Below are 22,648 nucleotides of genomic sequence, written 5' to 3'. Positions count from 1 at the left end.
CTCTCCCCTTTGTTTCCCCATGCTGCTGTACCCTTGCACTCCAATGGACAGGAAAGTTTGCTTCAGTGTCTTCCCTGGCTATCAAACTGTCATTCCCCACACCAACATGAGTGAACCTAGGTGGTGTGGTTTTCCTTAACCACTCCTGCCACTGAATTCTGTATGGTTGCATTTTTGAGAACAGAGAGACCACCCAGGAGAAGCCAAGATGAGGAAGGGAAGGATCTAGATCCCTTATTTGTATACCCAGCATTCCCAAGAAACCTTCTAGAAGATTCTCTGGTTTCAGCCCTCATTGTCATTGACATAAGCATACAGGTTGTAACATAAGCAGCACTGCCTAGGCGCTTCTCAGATTTTATCTAAGAAGGCTTCCTTCCATGTATCAGCACTCTGTATGTCATGCTATATAACACAGACCCTATTAAAATAAAAGCTTATTTTTATGTTCTTATAAATCTTCTCATGAGTTATTTCTTAGGTAATGTGGCCTGCAAAAGTCCTATAAATCTATTTAGGATTTTTATTCCCAGAATTAACACCTAGTAGAGTGAATCTAAAGTGTCCGGCACAAGCTGACAAGTGACCATGATGTCTGGCAGTGAGAGACCAACAATTGGCCATGTCAACTGTTGTCATCTGGTGACAACAAGGTTTCACTTGACTGATTATGATTCCCATCTGAACTGAGCAAAAGAACCCTGGGCTTATTGACAACACCCTGACCAAAAGAGGGACAACCTGAGCTTCAAAAATAACAGCTGTGATATATAAAACAGATCAGATAATATTCCCATCATGATCACACTTAGTTATCTTTGCCAAGGCACTAAGTTACTATTCTGGCATGGTCCTCCTATTATCTGTGTCCCAAAGTTGCCAAATACATAATATGATGTAATCTTCTTTCTTTTTCTTTCTTTCCATAAAAATGGAAATTCAGTTCATAAATGCAGAAGTTGTTGTGGAATTAGCAAGGCACCATTTCAAAGCTCACAATGAAATAATCAATCTGGGAAACATTTACTAACAGCAGCTAAAAGCCAGAGGCAAAAATGTCGATAGAAACTTTATTAACTGATGAGTCACAGTAAGAATGTCTGTCTGGTAAACGTGAAATATCTGCTGTCCTGTGTCCCTTGATAGGAAGCAGTTAGGGAGCACCCAGGGCCCCTGTGAAGTACTTCTGTTGAATCTAACTCAACATTTATATAGACATCAGTGTTTACACAATGTAAGGGAATAAAGACATAGATGTCACTAGAAGGAAAAAGTTTGCCAAATTAATAAGAAACTTCCCACAAATGACTTTATTCTGTTGCTATTGTTGTTGCTTTCATGTAACAGCAAATATAAAGTGGGGGAGAGGGTATTGCTACAGAATAAAAGAGACATTAGTACCTAAACAATTACTGTGTGGACCCTTTTTGTTTCATCGTTTGAGTCAAATAAGTGTAAAGGAGACAGCTTTGAAGCTACCAGGGAAATTGTCATAATGATTGGATATTAAGTATTAAGGATCATTATTATTTACCAGATGTATTAGTGGCATGCTTGTAATGTCTTTAAAAGTCCTCATGAATTAGATACTCATACTGAATTTTTATGGGAGAAATAACTGTGTCTCTGAGTTGCTTTTAAATATTACAAAAAAACAATGATTAGATACAAAAACTCACTAATCAAATACTGAAAATTGTTGAAGCTGGTTATAGTATTGCTCTATTTTTACTTTTTGGATATGCTTTACATTTATCAATTTCATTTTATTAAAACCACTAAATTCAAAACCTTAATACATGAAACACAGAATCCAGGTGAAAAAAGCTTTAAGAAGCTATTTCATTTTCATAAAGTAAACAGAATACGTAATCTGTACCCAGAACCTGGGATGCCAACACCAGTTAAGAATGCTATTTTTCCCAAATTGGACATTGAGCAGCCACTGGCTGGACTTTTAATCATTAAAAGGCTTCTTTTCCAGAAATTTCCAGCTGTGACTCAAGAGAGACCAGATAACCTAAGTTTTCTGACACATACAGTTCAATATAGACCTCTGAAGGATCAAACAGCCAGCTAAACAACAAGGTATTATGTTCTCCTGAGCAAAAGGATATATAAAGATTTTTTAGGAAAATAAAAACAAGGGTTTCAACTCTGAAACATCTGTTAATTTCCAAATATTTGATGGACATTTGAGTAGTATAATAAAAAATAAAAATGCTTAAGTATGTAGTACATTACCTAGAGTACAAAGTCACTGATTCAGGGCTTAGATGTCCCTAAATGGTCAGTAGGTTACCTTCAAAGAGTTCCAGAATAGAAAGGTCCCCATGCCAGACAGCTGAACCAGGAAACTCCAGTAAGGTGAGTGAGATCACACCTTTCAGAAGACACACCATGATCATATATCCCTTTCTCACTGCTGTGAACGTCAAATAGGCAAAACCTGTCCCAGGAGATCAAGTAAGGAGGTGACCAGATGCCAGGCCAAGTGAAGGAAAGTGGGGAATAAGCCAGGGGAGGGAGACTGAGGGAGGAGGAGAGAAAAAAAAGAAAAGGGTAAAGAAGGTGGAGAGAGAGGGAAGAAGAGAAGGAAGGAAGGAAGGAGGGACAGAGAATAAAGCTACTAGGACATTGACAAGACACTTGGAAAGCCACAGCATTCCCGTGAGAATAATACTGAATGTAGAACCATCCAACAGAGCAATTCCAGAAGCACTTTTGGAAGGCAAATTCTATATCCTGGGCAGGGCAAGAGACTCTCCCTGACAGATCCCCAGGAGCTTCCTGGGCCACTAGATGAATTTTAAGACTTCTGTTCCTATGAAGAGTAAAGTCAATGAGAAAAAGTTAAAAATTAAACCTTTGGTTCTGACATGATGAGATCAAAGTATTTGGTTAAAGAACCTAACCAGCAAATACCAGCAAATTGAGAAAGTCAGCGCTACGTTAAAGGTGAGTGAAAATGTCTTCAAAAGAGGAGAACTGACTCCACTGTACTGAGTCGGGTTAATCTTCTCCCTCTTATATCATGCTGCCTAAGTGATATTAATAACTAATTAATTTTACAACATGTGTCGGGGGTCCTTCTCTAATAGAGATCCTCTTTAAAGTGTTTAGTAACATGGACAAATGTTTGAGAAAAGCAATATCTTGTCACCTGAAACTTTTCATTGAAAAGAAAAAAGTGTACATTTAGAAATGTGCACAAATTGAATAGTTGTGCACAAGGATGCAAGAGAAAATGTGTGTTGTAGGGTGCTGTCATTATATGTGAGTGGCATGGAGTGTCTGTGGTAGAGTATGCATGTATCTGTGATTTATGTGACACTGTATATGGCGTGTATGTGAATGTATGTGTGGTTAGATGGTTTGCACACAGATCGTGTAGGTGTCATTGTGACATTTGTAGGTGTGGTTTGACTGTATGTTTGTGTCAGCTATGTACTATATTTTTATATCATGTGGCATTAAACAGTGGTCCCAATGTATCATAACGGTGGCTGATAAAATGACTCACTCAAAAATACTTTGAAAACTCAATCTCAGGATTTCATTGTGATTCAGGCATATGATGTCACATAAACTGAGGAGGCCAGATCTTGAAGTCTAGATTGGTCAGTCCACATGGGAGCTGGAAACTTATTGTAAAGGGCTGCCTGATTTTAGGTGACTCCATTATGATTCCTACTCCTTCCTGATATTCCTGCTAGCAGATACACAAGATCCAGACTTAGGCACACCTGCTGTTGTTTCTTGTGAACTAAGACCCCATGCAGGGTTTCTCAGGGCTGTGGACAATGATTTACCTATTCTTAAGAGGGGAAAGGTAATCTCGCAGCTTTAGTAAGACACAGATAATTTGTTTTACCTTCGTTCCTTTTCCAATATTCCCCCTTTCTCCTTGAACATACAGCGTCTCACCAATAGCAATCTCTTGCCACATGAAGGGAGGATAGAGTCTGCTGGAAATACATTCCCTGTTTCTGTAACAACATCTTCAGTTGTCTGTCCTCTTCGAGGGATATTTTTACTGGATATAGAATTGTGAGTAGACTAGACTTTTGTTTGCTGTCTGTAGTTTTCAGGCTTTCTGTATGCATTTAATCAGCAAAAACACTCATTTAAAAAAAGGAAACCTGTAATGAAAAAGACGCTGGAGCAGAGTGCCCTTCAGTGCAGAAGTCAGAGGACATGGGTTGCTTGCTTCCTTGAGTTGATGTCTGTGTGTTTTTCCCCCACAGTGGATAGAGAACAAGTCCTTCAGTAAGAAAAGAAGCAGTGTCTACAAATGGAGAACAACTTCCTTTCTAAGAAAGGTAGCTTTCTATTCACTCTACCATTTACAAGTTTAGTTTTCTCCTTCTTAAATAGATCTTAGGGAGAAAGTTATTCCATGGAAACCCATTGAGAGTCTGAGAAATGTTCAGGAAAGTGGTAAAAAAAAATCCGAAATCCCTAGATAAAAATTTAAGGCACCCAGGCTGGGGATAAAGCTCAGCCACATGAGCTCCTGGCAAGGTCTTGAGTTAGATTCTCAGTACAAAAAAAAAAAAAAAAAAAGTCCACACACCCTTGTTGTTCCCATTTTAAGTGACTATTTCTGCTCTTGTACACTTGCCCTCTTACGGCCTGATGCAGAATACCAGAAAAAGGTACATTAATTTTTTTTCAAGATATGTGAAAGGAGTAAGGCAAGATGATGTTTCTGCATCCTTAGATATCAGTAATTGAATGTATAGTCAATATATTCTGAAAGAACCTTGAAGAGGGTGGGGTCAGGACAGTGAAGATTTACTACTAAGACTTTTGTCAGTATCATGCTGGACAAAAAATTACAGAAGAGGAGGAGATGGAGAGTGAATTATGTAAGTTCTTTGTTAATATAAAAGCTAACAGTGTATTCAAGTTTATGTTTACTTCTGTACCATTTTACATTGCTAATTTCTCTTTCATCCGTTTATATATATATATATTTTTTTTTTTTTTCCTGACACCTGTCTTATCCTTAGCATTTTCTTCCTTTTAGATCTTTGGTTTCATTTCTTTGCACCAATTCCAAAGTTCCCAATTCTTTGACGAAATGTGTTTAGAGCTGCACACTGTGGTCAGGAGTTCACGAGTTCCAAATGCAGTATTCTTACTACTACTTAGTCCCAAGCACTTTAGAGTCCCTTTGTGGTCTCCTCTTTGACTCAAGATTTATTTAGACATTAATTGATGGTCTTCCTGGAGCAACAAAGAGGAGAAAAATGAGCAAAAACTTGAAAGGGCAGCCCTGAAGGAGGATGGACCCTTCTCTGCCGCATCCCACGCAGATCTCGGAAGTTCCAAGGGTGAGGACGGTGAGAGGTTGGAAAATAAGGACAAGAATCCGAAAACAGAAAACTGAGGCCAAATGGAGTTCTCTTTCGTGACCAGAGAAGGCAGGAAGGAAAAAGGAAGGGGTGGAGAAGAAGGAGGAGAAAGCAAGGGAAGTGAAAAGATGGAAACCGAGGGGGAAGAAGGATGGAAAAGGAAGGAGGAGGCTAGAGGAGGAGAGGAGGAGGGAGGAAGGAGAGGGAGGAGAAAGAAAGGTGGAAGAGGAGAAGGAAGGAGGCACACGGGAGGAGGGAGAGAAAAGGAGGACAGGAAGAAGACAGAGGAAGAATAGGACCGGGCTCATCTCAGTTTCTCATTTCCCATTCTTCTCAGCTCAACGGACTACGCAAAGCAAGTGGTCTTAGAAGTCCTCTGTCAAAACCGGGCAGAGTGCGCTCATCCCTTGCTGACCCATTAGTCTAGCCTCTCGGTATTTGGGGTGAGAGCCTCTTTCCTGCTCTCTCATTGTTAGAGCCTCGGTATTTGGCTCCTGATGTCTCTTGGGGACATTCTGAGATAAATATCTCAAAGCAAAATTTGCCTTCAATGCTCAGTTTACGTTTTGAGGATCTTGTCTTCACTAAACTTTCAGCCTAAATATTTCGTCTTTCCTGCCTGATTATTTATGCTTTTAATGCTAATTTCTCAAACACCATTAGTACAATAAAATCTTAATTTAATATTGAGAACTCTGGACTTTTTGCATGGTCTTCCCTGAAGTGAAGATGTATTTGTATCTCAGCTGAATTAATAATTGAGATTTCTGTGCTCCTCCCCAGTGCCAGGCTTCTTTTCCTGTCGCTATGGAATGTCCCTGATCCTGCACTTCTGCAATATGGTAATCGTAACACAGCGTGTGTGTCTGAGTCTCACAATGGTGGTGATGGTGAATAACACACAAAGTCTGACCAATGTGTCCTCAGAGGCGAATCCACGCAGCACAATGGTATGTCAATTACCCACAGCCATTACTCCAAAAATCCGATCATGCTATCTAATTTGTACAGAGCTTAAATATTATTGGACGGACAATAATAATTAGGAAGATGTCACTATCGGGCTGGTGAGTTATTCCCTCAACCCAGAAAGAATCACAAGGCAAAAAGTCATCAGAGGACTGAGCAAAACTATTGAAGAGCAGAAGCAGAAAGTAGACTCTATTGCAAAGGGAAAGCAAAAAACACTATTGGTTATTGAACCTAACAGGGGATCTAAATGGATTGCCAGAGGAACTCTTTCACCTGGGGGATTTTACATGCAAAAAAATGACTACATCTCAGCTAAACTGAGATCAACCTGTGGAGTTACAAGCAGGAGAGTTTGACCTAGAAGTTTCCCTAAAGGAACTCCAGGTAAACACCACTGATTATAACTTCTTTAAATTGGCATAATAAACAGAACAAGAGTTCACTAAAGAGGCATGGATATTTTACTCCTAGGTAAGGAAATGTCACCAAACCAATGAGGATTTTATTTGCTGCCTCTGAAGCCTTTCAGACCTTCACCATCGTGTCCTTTCCTAGGCCATCCTGACTCCTTGTCTAGCTGGGCTTTTCCCTGGCTGCCTATTCTGCCTATCCTGTGGATTATGGCCTATCCTGGTCATAATACTCCTTATGCCCCCCTGCCTTTGTGGCCAGCCTCATTCTGAGAAATCTTCTTTTTTTTTAAATTTTTTATTGTACCAGGGATCAAACTCACAACTTCTCACTTGCCAGGCAGGCACTTACACCCCTGAGCTAAATCTCCTGCCCTCTGAGAAATCTTCTTACCTTCCCACAGAGCCCTGCTTGTCCTCATACACACATATTTTACAGAAACTAATTTTTTAGATTACTGCTGAGTGCTTCTTATTAGGTTAGGAAAATGATACCCCAACCTCAGAAAATGGACCTAATCCCAGCCACTTCTGTAGAGGGATTGTAGTGCATTCTCTTTAAGTCTCTTTTTATCTCCTGGCTTCGTTCCCCCACAAAACTGTTCATCCTCTAAGAAGGTGTGTGGCTGTTTTGCTATTCCCGTTTCAAAGCAGAAGCTCAAGACTTTGTCTGCTTTGCCAGTAATGAGCTAAATAAGCATGTCCTGAGATTAAGTTTACCTCTGTATTTATGGAATCTGAAATACTTCTAGTGTCAAACATTTTGGATAAGGGATATTCAATACATAATTGAAGACCTTAATAATAAAATGTAAATATATATATATATATATATATATATATATATATATAATAACATAAGAGACTATATATGGTCTTGTAACAGAAAGTATCAGGAAAAGGAAGTTACTTTTCATGACTGAGCAAGACCATATTCCCCAGATTCCTAGCTAGTACCATGGGTCTACAGTATGTGTCTCCATTTTCTTTCAGGACCCTGTCTATAACTGGAGCCCTGATATACAAGGATTCATCTTAAGTTCCAACTTCTATGGCGCACTGGTTGTTCAAATTCCTATTGGATACTATTCTGGAATATACTCTGTAAAAAAAATAATTGCCTGTGGGTTGTTGCTCAGCTCTGTGTGTACTCTGTGCACCCCATTAGCTGCTCAGGTTGGAGCGACTTTGGTCATTGTGTGTCGAGTGGTCCAAGGGATGGCCCAGGTATTAACATAACATAAAAACTGAACAGTATTTAAATTCACATTAGGCATCAGAAATTACATGTCTGAATTTTTCTTATTTTAGGGAACAGTATTATCAGGCCAGCATCAAATATGGACCAGGTGGGCCCCTCCTTTGGAACAAGGTCGACTCACAACTATAAGTGCCTCAGGTAAGTACTTAGGACCTTGAATGTTTGAATTCTATTGTCATACCCTGTTCTTCCCTATGGCCATAAGAAGCATGTGTTTTGAACTGTGAAAAGCTTTGCAGCCGTCAGTTCCACCTTTCTTACTTTAAAAAGGAAGAAAATGTTTAGAAAAAAATCTTTACCCCAAACAACAACAACAACAAAAAGGGTAGAAAAGCAAAACTTTATTACTTTCTTCTGACCAGCTATACAAATATTTTTCACAGGACATTGTTCAGTGCTAAGGTTAAGTCACCTTCCCTCTACTTTCAAATGTCTGCATTAATTTTATCATGGTGGGTTTGGTCCCTTCTGCTTAGGGGCTATGCTGGGACCCTTCATTGTCCTGCTTGTCACTGGATTCATCTGTGAGCTTCTAGGCTGGATCTCAGTCTTCTATATTTTTGGTGAGTCTCTTTCTATAGATTCTCATTTATTGTTCAGAATTTAAGAAGAAAAGTTAATAACAAAAATCTAATATAATAAAATAATTTATGTGAAACTAGTATTTAAAATCACAAATTTCACTGAGAGAAAAAAAAGTTAACATTCATGAAGTTCTCATTACAAACTAGGTGACATGCTCAGAACTATATATATATATATATACATATATAATATACATATATACATATATATACATATATATCGTACATAGCTTTTACAACTCTGTATTGTAGATGCTATCATAACACATACTTTATGTGAAAGTCTCAGAAAAAGGGTTAATCACGATAACCAACTTTTCAGATTTTTGAAAGATCATATACTAAGTATCTATACTTAATCATTACCTTGACCCTGCTCTATAATCAAACGCATACATTTCTGGAGTTCAAAACAAACTTTATATAAATTGGAATACACAAAATTCTTTAAAAATTGAGGTTGCCAAATGAGTTATAAAATCACTTTTTGCTTTGGTATCTTAACTTATTGAAGAGACAGTGAATGAGTACAATTATGTTCATTTGTTAGGTGAGGACACTTACAGAGGCTATGTCCTTTGCCCAAAATCATACTTAGGATAAATTCAGAATTTATTTACAATGTGATTATTTTAAAAATGGGTACAAGATGAATAAATTACAGGGATATTGCAGTAGCTCCAGCCAAATGATACAGAAATTAGTTCCATACCCAAGCCCGAAGAGAAAAGGAGGGAGTAGTTATCACTGTGCATCAGGAGGGAGTATTATAAAGCAGATTGCCTCAAGGGAACCTATGATTTTTCATTGTTAAAAAGTATGTAGAAAGAGGTAATTTTAGGAATGAAATATTTAGGGTTTGAAAAGACATCATAATCCCATTAACTCTCTCCCTCTCATCCCTATCCAGACTTTCTGTTGGCTAAGTGAAACAGGAAGGCAGAGATTGGAGCCTGTTGATGTTTACTGAAGCAGCCATCTGTGCCATATCAGGGTGTAAAGGAATGAAAAGTGGACGTAGGAAAATATATGCACGTCAAACAGGAAGCAAAAGGCAGAGCCACAGTGTGCAAACATGTCTTCCTCTGTCATTTCCATTACTCTAAATCACTACTTTGGTCATCAGGAATAAGCTGTGGTCAGTATAGTGATGGGACACATACACTGTGTCCTGAAAGGGGTTTCAGAGAACTAGGAGTATCTCTCCTGGAGAAAAGAAAACTTACTCTATGAGAGAAATGCAGAATTTTTCTGCATTGTAAAATTAAATTAAACATGCAGAAATTACTAGGACAAAACTTCAGTGTTGTACAGGAAAATCTTTAAATAGTTAATTGCTGATCAAATTGAATGGATGACCCTCATCATTCCCATTGTATTCCTACTTCAGCATCATGTACAGTAACACATGTCACTGATAGTTATCATGACCCTTGAAGGAAGAGAATACATTTTATGCTATGACAAGGGTTGTACCATGAAATGCCTTGTGTGCATCTTCTTTTTCACTGACAATAGAGAAAAGAGTTTTGAAAGCAGTGGGTTTTTTAGGTACATGCCACATGATACTTTTATTGGGATCACTTGATGTCAAATGACCTGCCCAAATGTCAGAGACAAAACCCAAACCAACAATGTTTATAAATTCTATTTGAATGTTCTTCTCAATAAAGTTAAACAAATCTATGTAGACACTGTTTTAAAGAACAAGATAATGTCTGTTCTGTCATTAGGGTTTATAGACTTTATAGCTGTCGAAGTTGAATATGATAGGCTTGTGTATAAATTTTGGTACTTACCTTTTTTATTGTTGTATATCTTCCATTATCTGTAATTTGGAATCTATCATTAATTTTGAGAAATTTTCAGTAATTATTGCTTCAAATGATACTTCTGTTCCTATCTTTTTCTTATGTTTTTTCCCTTTCATAAATCAGTAATTTTTCAATTGTTCTATAGTTCTTAGATATTCTATTCTGTTTCAGTCTTCTATCTTAGCAATTCCATTTTGGAACTTTCTATTTCTGTTTCTTCAAGTGTGCTGATTCTTTGCCAGTGACGTCCAGTGTTTATTTCTACCACAATGCCATTGCTTTTCCTCAATTCCTTCTGATCTAGATGAGTTGCCAGGCCACTCTTTCTTGTCTCAGTCTCACTATGCCCTCCTTGCTCTGGACTTCATGCTTTTAGCCATTCCTCCTGTTTGTGTTACTGCCTCTCCCTCTTCTCTGTACCACCTTAACTTCTGCCGTTCTTCAAGCTCTACCCCAGCCTCATCCTCCAGGATGTATTTCTCCACTAGATAATACGATTTCTGTTTATGATCACTTACTGCTTACTAACCATGTGTCTCCAGGAAAGTAATATGATCTTTCTAAGTTTTCTCATTTTTAAAAAGATACTGTAGCATCATAAAAATTTTTTGAGGATTAAGTAAGACAATCTCTCTCTCCTACTCAAAAATCACTTCCATGAATACAAGGATTTTTGTCCGTTTAATTTACTGCTCTACTCTCAAAACCTAGGATAGTATGTGATACATCTATTGTGTTTTAACAGTATTTTTCAAACAAATGAATGCATTTTGAGAAGACTACATGCTAAGCACTATATACTCTACCTGAACAGAGGATTCTTCATGATCAACTTATTAATATTAAAAAATTCCAAAACAAGAATTTTTAATTTGTAGGATTTGGATTATTCCTGAAGCCTTGATGGTATCTCATGAGCCCAGCTAAGGCTGAGCCCTCAAACTGAGTAACTGTCAAGTCCTGAGCATGCTTAGAAAACTCCCCTACTCTGGAAATGCAACACATCCTGAATCTGAAAAGAAGCTGAGGACAGAGAATGCCAACCCAATAGACAAACATAGAGACTAGTGGATCAGGAAAAGCCAAACGGTTTCGCATCATTTCTGTAAAATTTGTTCTGTAAGAAGACAGCTCTGGATACAAGGAGAACTGTCCAAAAAATGAATCTTGTTGCAAAGTTTCAACAACATAGGGACATCCAGGTCCTCAGAGTGATACACTGGAAAGTGTAGAAGGTTAAAAGACCTACTGCAGACAGAATCTTCCTGTTCTAACCTGTCCTTCTTTGATAGGTGCTTGTGGCTGTGTTGTATGTATTTTCTGGCTTGTTGTGTTTTACGATGACCCAAAGGATCACCCATGTATAAGCAACACTGAGAAAAACTACATCACATCATCCCTCGCCCAGGTAGATGGCAAGTGCTCTGTACTGACATCTCCCAGATTCTGCTCTAACAAGAGGTTCCATCTTCTCCTTATCTGAGAGTGATTAATGAATTATTTTTCAGGTCAGCTCAAGTAGTGTGACGACTCTGCCCATCAAAGCTATGCTGCAGTCTCTCCCAGTCTGGGCCATTGCCTTCTGTAATTTTGCTATTGTCTGGGCACATAATTTTTTTATTACATACAACCCAATATTTATCAACAGTGTACTTGATGTTAACGTAAGAGAGGTTAGTGTATCATAAATTCTTATTATAACTTTGTGTAGAATTATCTGTTTCTCTGCCTCTGCTGACCCTGGTCTCAGTTCTTGCCTCCCCCTCCATTGTGTTATCTATGTGTTTATCTGTAGGTGCATGGCTTCTGATTTTTGTGAGAAGCAGCCAGAACCAAAGGTATTGGTACAAACACAATGTCTGGCACCCCACCAACAATATACTTGAAACCCATGTTCCCACACCTCCCTTACCTCCGTCACTATGGGGTTGCCATGTATGTAACTAAAGATTCAACATTGTCTTTCCTTTTGGTGATTGGGGTCCTTTCTTAAAAGTCGCATTGCCAAACCCTGACATCTTACACAGCACTCATCCATATATTTCCCGAGGTATGACAATGTATTTGGATAATGGATTTGGATATGGGCTATGACCTATGACATGTTTTCTGTGACAGCTTCATTGTTTAACTGAATTGCAAATCACTGATACATGGAATCACCTGCTACTTGATAAAATAATCAGAAAAGATTCTCTTAGAAATGCAGTTTGTGTTTGCCACTTAGAGGCTTTGCATATGAATCAGTAGCCGGCTAATGTGAGCATAACAGTAAGATTAAATAAACCCTTTTAAACTCAATTTCATCTTCCATGAAACTATGGAGTTGCTGCAAGGATTGACAGTGGCCAGGATAGAGTGAGCACCATACACAATTGTAATTGTCATCATTATCATATTTATAATTCCCCCTGAAGCTGCCACTTCTCATTCCAACCAATCTTTGTCTATATTATATGGTGATTTCAGGGCCCGTAATCCTAAAAGTAAAAACCAGACAGATAATGACAAATATAATTATCTTCCTCTTTGTGTTGAGTCATGTGGCCCCAGAAATAGTCCTGGTGTTGTATGCTGATGGTTTTCTGCATGACAGTACATATTTTAGATACTAAATTCGCAGGCAACTGTTACTCTGTGTATCAGAGCTTCCATCTTCACCATATACACACTCAGAATAACATCTCTTCTGCAGAACGGGTTTCTGTCCGGCCTGCCCTTTCTATTTGCCTTCATCATTACTATCCTAGGAGGTCAGATGGCAGATTTCTGCCTGTCCAGGAATATTTTCAGCACCATTACTGTCCGGAAAGTCTTCACTACACTAGGTAAGAAGCTGCCAGGAATTCCAAAGCATATCACAGTGGGTGCTTCCTTCTCAGTTCCAGCGTGTATCTAATCATGTTGTCTGCGTCTCTCCCCAGGAATGGTCTGTCCTATTGTCTTCAGTATATGCCTACTCTACCTGAGTTTCAACTTTCTTAGCACCGTCATCTTCCTGATACTTAGTCAAGCAACAGCCTTCCTTGCTTTAAGTGGAGTCAATATAAATGTCTTGGATATCGCTCCCAGGTAGCATTTTCTTAAAATTCATGTGTTTTTAATTAACAAATAAAAGTTGTATGTATTTATTGTGTACAGCATGATGTTTAGAAATATGGATACATTGTGGGAAGGTTAAGTGTACATATGTATACTTACCACCTTTGTGGTGAAAACCCTTAAAATCTGCTCTCAATATAATTGTCAAAAATACAATGCCTGTCTATGGTGATAGTCACCTTGGTATACAGCAGATCTCTTGAAGTTATTTTGCTCTCTACCTGAAATTTTGTATCCTTAGATCCCAGGATCTAGTATTCAACATTGTTCTTTCTATTTCTGTGAATTTACCTTTTTTAGATATCATATAATTGTGAAATTACCTAGTATTTGTCTTTTCATGTCTGGCTTATTGTACTTAACATAATGGCCTCCAGGTTTTTCTGTGTTGTCAGAAATGGTAGGATTTCATTATTTTTAAAGTTTAGGTGGTATTTCATTGCACAGATACATCATACTTTCTTTACCCACTCACCCACTGATTAAATTTTTTTTAGCTTTTCAATTGTGAATAATGCCACAATAAACACAGGAGTATGAATATCTCTTCAAAATACTGAGTTTATTTCCTTTAGATGAACACCCAGCAGTGAGAGTGCTCAGTCATATGGTGGTTCTATTTTTAATATTTGGAGGAACCTTCACACTGTCTTCTGTAATAGCCTTTCTAATTTACATTCCCATCAACAATGTGCAACTCTTCCCTTTTCTTCGTGTCTTTAACACATTTCTCTTTCATCTTCATGATAATATTCTCTCTACCAGGTGTCAGGCGGTCTCCATTATAGTTTTAATTTGCATTTCCATGATAATTAGTAAAGAGGAGCATTTTTCATTTCCTGTTGTCCACTAGTATGTCTTCCTTTGAAAAATGTCTGTTTGGACCCTTTGCCCATTTTTAATCTTTTTGTTTTGATATTGAGTTGTTTGAGTTTCTTATATATTTTGGGTGTCAGTCTCTTTTGAAATGTAGGGTTTGCAAATATTTTCTCCAGTGGCATAGATCCTTTCTTCATTCTGTTGATTGTTTCCTTGACTATACAGAAGCTCTATACTTTTATGTAATTCTTCTTTTCTACTTTCGTTTTTGTTGTCCATATATTTTTTTTGGTTATGTTCAAAAAATGATTGCCCAAAGCAATGTCATAAAGATTTTCTCATTGTTTCATCTAGTGGTTTTTCAATTTCAAGTTCTATGTATAAGTCTTTAAACCATTTTGGGTTGATTTTTCAATGTAGGATGAGATAAGGATGAACTACTTTTTCTTCACATAGATACTCATTTGCCCCAACACCATGTATTGTCTTTTCCCCATAGTTATTTTCTTGGGAATTTTGGCAGAAATCGACTCCTTATAAATATTTAGATTTATTTCTGGGCTCTCTGTTTTGCTTCATTGATCAATGTGTTTTTATGCCAGGATCTTGTGTGTACGATTACTACAGCTTTTATGATACTCTGAATACAATGGTGTGGTACCTCCAGTTTTGTTCTTTTGTTCAAGACTGCTTTGACCATTTGAGATCTGTTCTTGACTCCACATGACTTTGGGGAGTGTTTTTTTCCATTTCCATGAAAAATGACATTATAATTTTGATAAGGATTTCCTTGAGTCTGTAGATCACGTTAGGTAGTATAGACATTTAATGATATTAATTCACCCTTTTCATGAACATGAGATATTTTCCCATTGATTTATCTTCTTCAGTTTCTTTCATTAGTGTTTTATATTTTGTAATGTCTTTTCTCTTAAATTTATTCATAAGTACTTTTTACAGCTCTTACAAGTGAGATTGCTGGGTTTTTTTGGTTTTTTTTTTTTTTTTTTTTTGCTTCGGTAATTTGCAGTTAGATTTTTTTAAATCATTTTTTCTTTGAATGCAAGATTCCAGGGCTTTTCATATTCTAACTATTTTGAATTTCACAGTCAGAACGTCGAAATTTTTGGAGAAATATGTAAGTCAGACATAAACAATAATTTATTAGGCACCTAATGATTTTTGAACCTGTTATTTGTAAGGAAGTATAATTTAACAATAATGAATATACACTTTAGAGGCAAAGTGTTGGCCTCAGTATCCCCTTGGCTATTGACCTTTAGTAAATTGTTCACCTTCTCTGTGCTGTGGTCCTCCTCTATAAGATAGGAACAACAAGGGACTGCTTTCCTCACAGAGTTGTTAAACAGTATTAAATAAACTAATGTGTGACAAATATTTAACATGGTGTTTGACTTAGAGAAAACATTGTATTGGAGTTAGGTACTCCATCACTACTGTTATTTTAGGCACAATCACATATGTTAACCTCATCAAGACCCACTAGGTTTTAATCTTCCCATAACCACAGAAAGATGGTGAAATTAATTAAAAAGAGGTAGATAATGAAGTTATAAATGAGGACATGTTTTATGATTCTATCTTTATAGGGATCATATGCAAATGATCCCTGGTGACAAGCTTTAGTGTATTCAAATAAACCATAAAATGAATATATTAGGGCTATCTGTGCTATCATGACTGAATTTCACACACAGAATATTGAGAGAAAGAATACCAGTGGAAAACCATCTCCAATACAAGTTCACTCACATAAACTACAAACAGGCAAATCAAGTGTTACTGGTAGGAGCAACAAAATAGGTCTTTAGGAGGTTGCTGTCAAAAATATTGCTGTGAACGTCATGTGTATCTAAGAGATGCACTTATAAGTATTGCAAATTTTCCTTTATTATGTTCATATAATAAAGTACATGATTTTTTATTTATTTTCAGCTGCAATATGGAAACTATCAAACAAAAATATAAACTGTGATTTTTTTTTCCTTTCAAACAATGGAAACATGGATGTTGCTTAAAAATGTCTTTAACTAAAATTTTCAATAGTTTGTTTTGAAATTTTTTTTGAGACAGGGTCCCAATGAGCAGTTCAGGTTGGATTTAAACTCATTTTGTAGCCCCGGTTGGCCATAAACTCTCAACAACCTTCCTTCTTCAGCCTCTCAAGTGCTGGGATTACAGGCTTATCACCGTGCCCAGCCTGCACAATTTTTTAACAGTCAATGTAAGCAACATTGCTATGTTCAAGCCACTGATACTTTTCACAACACTTGCAAAAATATTTTGATAAACAACTCAATTTGGTATTCATAGCATCTAGCACAGCTTCCCCCCCCCTTTTTTTTTGCTTGTCAGAGGAGCCATATATGTGCTATCATTAGAATTTTCTTCTATTTCTTTCAAATGTAAAAGGCTTGTTGTGCACCTGTAGATTTCTGAACACCATTTCATTTGTTCAAACATTGCATTGAAAGATTACTAATGAATATTCTGTGTCTTATTTTCACATTACTGTTCAACATATGAACTAGGTTTTCGTTGTTGTTGTTGTTTGTTTTCAGGTATGTGACATACAATTATGCAACCTGCACCAAAAACAAATTTAACACTGACTTCAAAGACTGTGAGAAAACAACAACAACAAAACTAACTCCAGAGCTCACAGTGTATCTAGATACAATTGTACTATCAAATATTATGCACGCTTAACAAAAAACTAATGACCTAACCATTATGGTTTAACACTAGCCAGCACAAACGCACAACTACTCATGACCTTGAAACTATGTATCCAGTATATATAAGAACATTTAAGAAAAGAACTTTCTTGTGTCTCTCAGATCAGCCATGACCTCCAAAATGCCACAGTATAAAGAAAAGAGGAAGCTGGGCATGGTCTCACAAATGTGATCCCAGCAATCTGAGAAGCCGAGAAGAATCAAGAGATTGAACATAGCACAGACGACTTAGCAATTTAGTATAACTTCATCTAAAACAAAAAAATTGAAAATTGAGAATGTAGCTCTGTGTGAAGGTCCTGCGTTCAATCTTCAGTATCACTTAGACAGAGATAGATAGATAGATAGATAGATAGATAGATAGATAGATAGATAGATGATAGATACATAGTAGATAGATAGACAGACAGACACATTCTTTTTGTGGAAGTGAAAAACACAATGAGGTCTTCTTTAGCGCTCCAATTTAAAATTGCTATTTTCTGCCTGCTTTCATTTGAACATTTTTTCCTGTCTTTGGTGTAGATTATTCAGATTTTCTAACTTCTCAAGTCATTTATTTTTCCATACTTAAACAAGTCACCTTAAATTTCCACTCTGTTAGTATAACTTTATATCTGTTCTTGTTATTCTTCTTATTATCATCATCATTCCTGTTTTACAGAATTAGGAAAGCAACTTGTAATTAACAGGGCCTGTGCTGCAGCACAGTGGGTGTCATAGTTACTCTTTACTCATCACTGAGACAAAATACCTGATGTCCACAGTTGGGGAAGGAAAGATTTATTTCTTACAGTTTTTGGAGGTTTCAGTCCATACTCAGTTGGCTCCAAGGCAGGGTGGCATGGCGGGGCTGCAGTTCACGGCAGCTGCAAATGGCAAGGTGAAAACTGGCAAGAAAGAAAGACACACCTTCTTCCTGTCATTACATTGTTGATGGCTCCACCCCTAGGCGGGTGTAGCACTGACACCATCAATCCAAGCGCTAGACAATGAGCCAGTGCAAATGCAAGAGGCCTGGGGGCCACCGACACAAACCATGGCAGTGAGTCAGTGCACAGGACGGGTCATTCTAGGCCAAAACCCAAGAAGTGACTGCATACATAGCAGCTGCAGCTGCTTTCGTGGCTTGTGGCAGTGGGGGAAAAAAAAAACCTCTTAACTTTGATTTACACTTTCTTTTATTTAAAATATTTTTGCAACTTCTCTGTCTCTCTCTCTCTCACTCTCACTCTCTCTCTTTTAGTGGAGATCAAACTCATGACCTTGCACATGTGAGGCAGGTGCTATGGCACTGAGCTAAATCCCCAGCATGATTTCTCTTTCTTGATAACACTTTATTAAATATAATCTATCCTTTTTTATTTTTCAAAATTCTTGCTCTTAACTTTATGAAATCTACTTCCTTTGGATTTCATTACTCTCTGTTTTAAAACATTTTTATCACGTTTAAGTTGTTTGCTCCTGCCTTTGTTCTGGAATTAGATGCCCAGTTCATTTACTGTCACTTTTTCTTAAATAATAAAAGCAATTACAAATATAGGTTTTTCTTTCAACATTGGCTGTATATTGGTTAGTGGACAGAACTAAGCTGCTATAACAAGGAGACTACAAGAGAAAAGTGTGTGGTACAATTGAAACTTGTTTCTCTACTAGGCAACAAGCAGGGGTACAGCAAAGATTTTTACCCTTATCAGCATGAGGTTCATGTCTCAACTAGACACTGACTCTGATCCCCCAAAGGTTCTCCTTTGTTCATGCCTGGTGGAAACGGTTCTCATTTATCTTGGCTTTCCTTCCTTGTTATCTCTCTCCCTGCTGAAGTTGTCATGAGCATTAATGAGTAGCCAATCAGATGGTTTGTAAATAGACTTCTCATTCCCCAGTCTAGGTATGGGATGCAACACCTGGGGTTGAAGTTTTAAAACTATAAGTCTAGACCCAGGAAATTCTAATCACTTTTTAAATTAATTTAAAACCAGTTTCCATTACCAATACATATCACCTTCCAAATTTCTCAACTGTACTTCTTTCTTAATTCTGCTGTTTTTCACCCTGAATATAGCTTCATTTTCTTAATATTTTTATGTCCTTTACTCTTAGTAAAGTGCATAGTGCAACTAGAAATTTGCTTGTATTAACATATGTTTCCTGTCATTTTGATGGAATCTGAGAAGTAAAAATGATGAATTCATGAAATCAGCAATTATCGGGGCTGGGGATTTAGCTCAGTGGCATAAGCGCCTGCCTTGCAGGCAGGCAGTCGTGAGTTTGATCCCTGGTACCAATAAAAACGAAAAGAAATCAGCAATTATCTCTCTTAAAACTCACTTGATTAAGTTGGTTTTTCCTGCAGCACTTGTCATACTGTACATCTACACATTCCTCTTCTTTTACAGATATTATGGATTTCTTAGAGGAGTTACAACTTTAACTGGAATGCTAGGAGGCATGATTTCTTCAACTATCGGTGGATTGATCCTTAATGCGGTAAGGAACAGGCAGACATGTATATTTTGCATTATTAACTGTACAGAGTAAAAAATGATATATATGTGAAAACTTGCAGAGATGCCAGCAGGAAGTACCTATGAGTTTTTATGCCATATAGAAATAAATTTGGTCAAGTCACTCATCCCTCCAAATCTACAGGTAACACAATTTCATCTCATCGCATGTGTTGAAATTTTAGGTCATTAGTCATTGAAACAAAAATGACTTTTCTTTTACAAGTCTCTGTGGAGGAAGCAGACGAGAATTTGAGCAAAGAATCTCACAACCTTAGAGGGCTAACAGAACAACACTTAGAGTTGAGAGCCTAGGTTAGGACCAAATGGAACTGTATCTAGGAAATTAGGCTGTCTTGAAAATGAGCTGTACCTTCACAGTCACAAAATTCCTGCAACAAATATTATGCACACTTGTGCAACAGGAGCCATTTTCCTTACACCTTTGGGAGTAAGAAAAAGATGCAGCTAATACTGTTGATATTAAACTTTACACTACGCCTTACTTAGTGAAATAAAGCACAAATACATGAAAATGTGGATGTAAAAAGAAACATCATTAACACTTTTAATACGAAATATTCATATGTAGTCAAAAGGCTATGTATTAAAAGACTAAAAACTGTAAAATATCTTTTAATCAATCTGAGCGATCAGAAAATTCAGTGCAATTCCAATGAAAAAATTCTAAGTGATTTTTGTGGAAATAGAAGAGGTCTTTAAACAACTAAAGGCTGATAATAACCAAAAGGAAAAAGCTGGAATGTTTGCTCTAAAGTGGTATAAGAACATTGCCCTGGAAAATATGAGTGAATATGAGAGTAATAAATCTTAACAAAGTAATAATGAAGGTACATGAGAATAAGTTAAATTTGCCAATGAATATATAAAAAACAGACATTCTTGTAGGAGACAATTTGAGTAACTCCCCTTGAATGCAGAACAATTGCTACAACATTGATTATATTGAGGCTTATTGCTCTTTACTGATATGTACAGAGCTAACTATGATGTTTTCTTCTCTCTTCAATTGGCTCTAAGCATTGCAAATAAGGCTAGCCAAGGTACTGGTATGTAATTTCTACCACCACCAGACAGTTTCCTGTTTCCGTGCATAGTGCTTTCTGTAAAACATGAGTGTAGTGGGATGCAGAGCCACTCAGCTCCAGGAATGTCAATTGGGTATGAGCCTCGAAATAAAGAGGTTATGAGTACCCAGGCCACAAAAGTTTGCATATCAGAAACTGAAGCAACAGCCTCCAAAAACAGTTCAGTTGCTACCTTAATTGAATTATGCAGATTGATTCTTCTGCATGTCATTCTCCCTGCATTTTGCAAAAATGCTTTTCTCCCTACTTGGCTAGCGAGCTCAAGTTACTCACGTAGTTCCCATCATCTTCACTTAAGCCACCCCCTTCTTCACAAGATAATAAATTCTGAGAAAGGCTTGGATCAGGGTTGCATTGGAGATGGTAGATTGGAGTTAACTTGACAGCGTTCCAATAATATCTCAATGGGATTACAAATATAACTTTTTGGATTGTGAAGAAGACTGGAAAAGGGATTACAATAACTTGTTTTACAACACTCAATATTTGGGATTACAATAATCAGTAATTCACAACTGTTTTGCATTTTAATCTTTCAGGATCCAGAAACCCCATGGTATAAAATCTACCTAATGATAGCAGCCATTAATGGGCTAGCTCTAGTTTTCTACCTTATATTTGCTAAAGCAGAAATTCAGAACTGGGCTAAAGATAGCCAAGAAACCCGACTTTGAAGGTGAGTAATGATCAAGATAAGGACTATCTTTGAAACTGTGAATGCAGGAGAGGGAGAAGTTAAGGATGAAATGTGACATGGAGAACAGGTGCAGGTTTAAGAGAGAAAGGAGGATCCACCACATTAAATCTGAAACTATTAGACATCATCACAGAAATGGAGGCAACTCAAGGGATGTGCTGCTCAGGAACTCAGAGGCGATGTCAGAGCTAAAGATTTTGGGAGCCTGAGCTCCTCTAAATTTAACAGATGAGGAGACAAGAAGAGGTTTGCAAGGGAGAATGGGAAAAGCCTTCATTCAAGTGGAACAACAACTGCTAAATGTGTGTAGAGAAGTGAAAAGTGCAGGAGGGACTACTTTTAGCAAGTGCAATGAAGGAGTGAAATTATATAAGGATCAAAGTTTCCCTAATGGTAAAGCAAGAGATACCTTAAAGTGACCCTGAAAATGGTTTTCAAATGAATAATGGAGACAAAATGTCCAGGAGAGTGTGTCCAGAGAGAATGTACTACTGTGTATTTCATCTGTAAACTTTACCTGTGGTCAATAAATAGTAGGGAAAATGTCTCTTTCTCAAATGATTTCAGCTAACGAAAGAATAAGCACTGTTGGATGTGGAACTACTCACACAAAGTATTATTCTAGGTGTTGAATGGCAATCGCTGTTAACATCACAAAAAGAAAGACATGAAGATACTGTGTACCTCCTAATGAGCCATCCACGCTAATGCCTTGCTAAGAGAATAAATTGAATCCGAACAAACTGCAGTGTTAAACAAGTACTGAGAACAGAGAATACATTAAATTATATTCCAAGGATGTCATCAAAGACATAAAATGTAGGAGCTTTTACAGGTCAAGGACTCAGATCTTTCATAAACTATGAAGAATAAAAGATGACTCTCCTCAAGATTAACAAGAACTTTAAAAGGGCGGAGGATTTAGCTCAATGGCATAAGCACCTGCCTGGCAAGTGCAGGGTCCCCAGTACCAAAATAAATAAATAAATAAACAAACAAATGAGAATGACTTTAAAAACATTAAATTTTTAAAAATATTTTTTTCATTGGAGCATATTAATTTTATAAAATATCATTTTTCAAAGTGATATTTTCATACATGCATTAAAGATATTTTGAGCCAAATGATTGCCCCATTATATTTTCTTACCCCCCAATACCCGTATTCCTTTCCTCTTCTCTAATAAGTTTAAATTCTGCTTTCCTATCATTTTTTCTCTATTTAGATTCCACAAGTTAGTGAAAATATGACAT

At 37.2% G+C, this 22,648-nt stretch overlaps 1 protein-coding gene across 2 annotated transcripts; it reads left to right on the top strand.

Annotated features, from left to right (window-relative positions):
• Window positions 1-2,877: 2,877 nt before the first annotated feature.
• Slc17a1 (solute carrier family 17 member 1) lies at window positions 2,878-22,394 on the top strand. Of its 2 annotated transcripts, XM_013151415.3 has the most exons (14): window positions 2,925-2,958; window positions 3,920-4,050; window positions 4,248-4,322; window positions 6,144-6,310; window positions 7,736-7,969; window positions 8,054-8,141; window positions 8,480-8,566; window positions 11,694-11,809; window positions 11,910-12,074; window positions 13,097-13,229; window positions 13,326-13,473; window positions 19,481-19,571; window positions 21,237-21,373; window positions 22,020-22,394. In XM_013151415.3, the coding sequence occupies exons 3-13, from the start codon at window positions 4,295-4,297 to the stop codon at window positions 21,369-21,371; spliced, it is 1,392 nt and encodes a 463-aa protein (XP_013006869.2). In that variant the 5' UTR covers window positions 2,925-2,958; window positions 3,920-4,050; window positions 4,248-4,294; the 3' UTR covers window positions 21,372-21,373; window positions 22,020-22,394. The 2 variants fall into 2 exon arrangements, with proteins under 2 accessions (XP_003468826.2, XP_013006869.2); XM_003468778.4 differs by lacking the exon at window positions 3,920-4,050 and having other exon boundaries at window positions 2,878-2,958.
• Window positions 22,395-22,648: the final 254 nt, after the last annotated feature.

Source organism: Cavia porcellus, unplaced genomic scaffold (genome assembly GCF_034190915.1).
Source record: "Cavia porcellus strain 051 isolate PalLab524CR breed Dunkin Hartley unplaced genomic scaffold, mCavPor4.1 scaffold_13, whole genome shotgun sequence".
Classification (NCBI taxonomy): Eukaryota; Metazoa; Chordata; class Mammalia; order Rodentia; family Caviidae; genus Cavia; species Cavia porcellus.
This window is presented reverse-complemented; position numbering and strand designations above follow the sequence as displayed.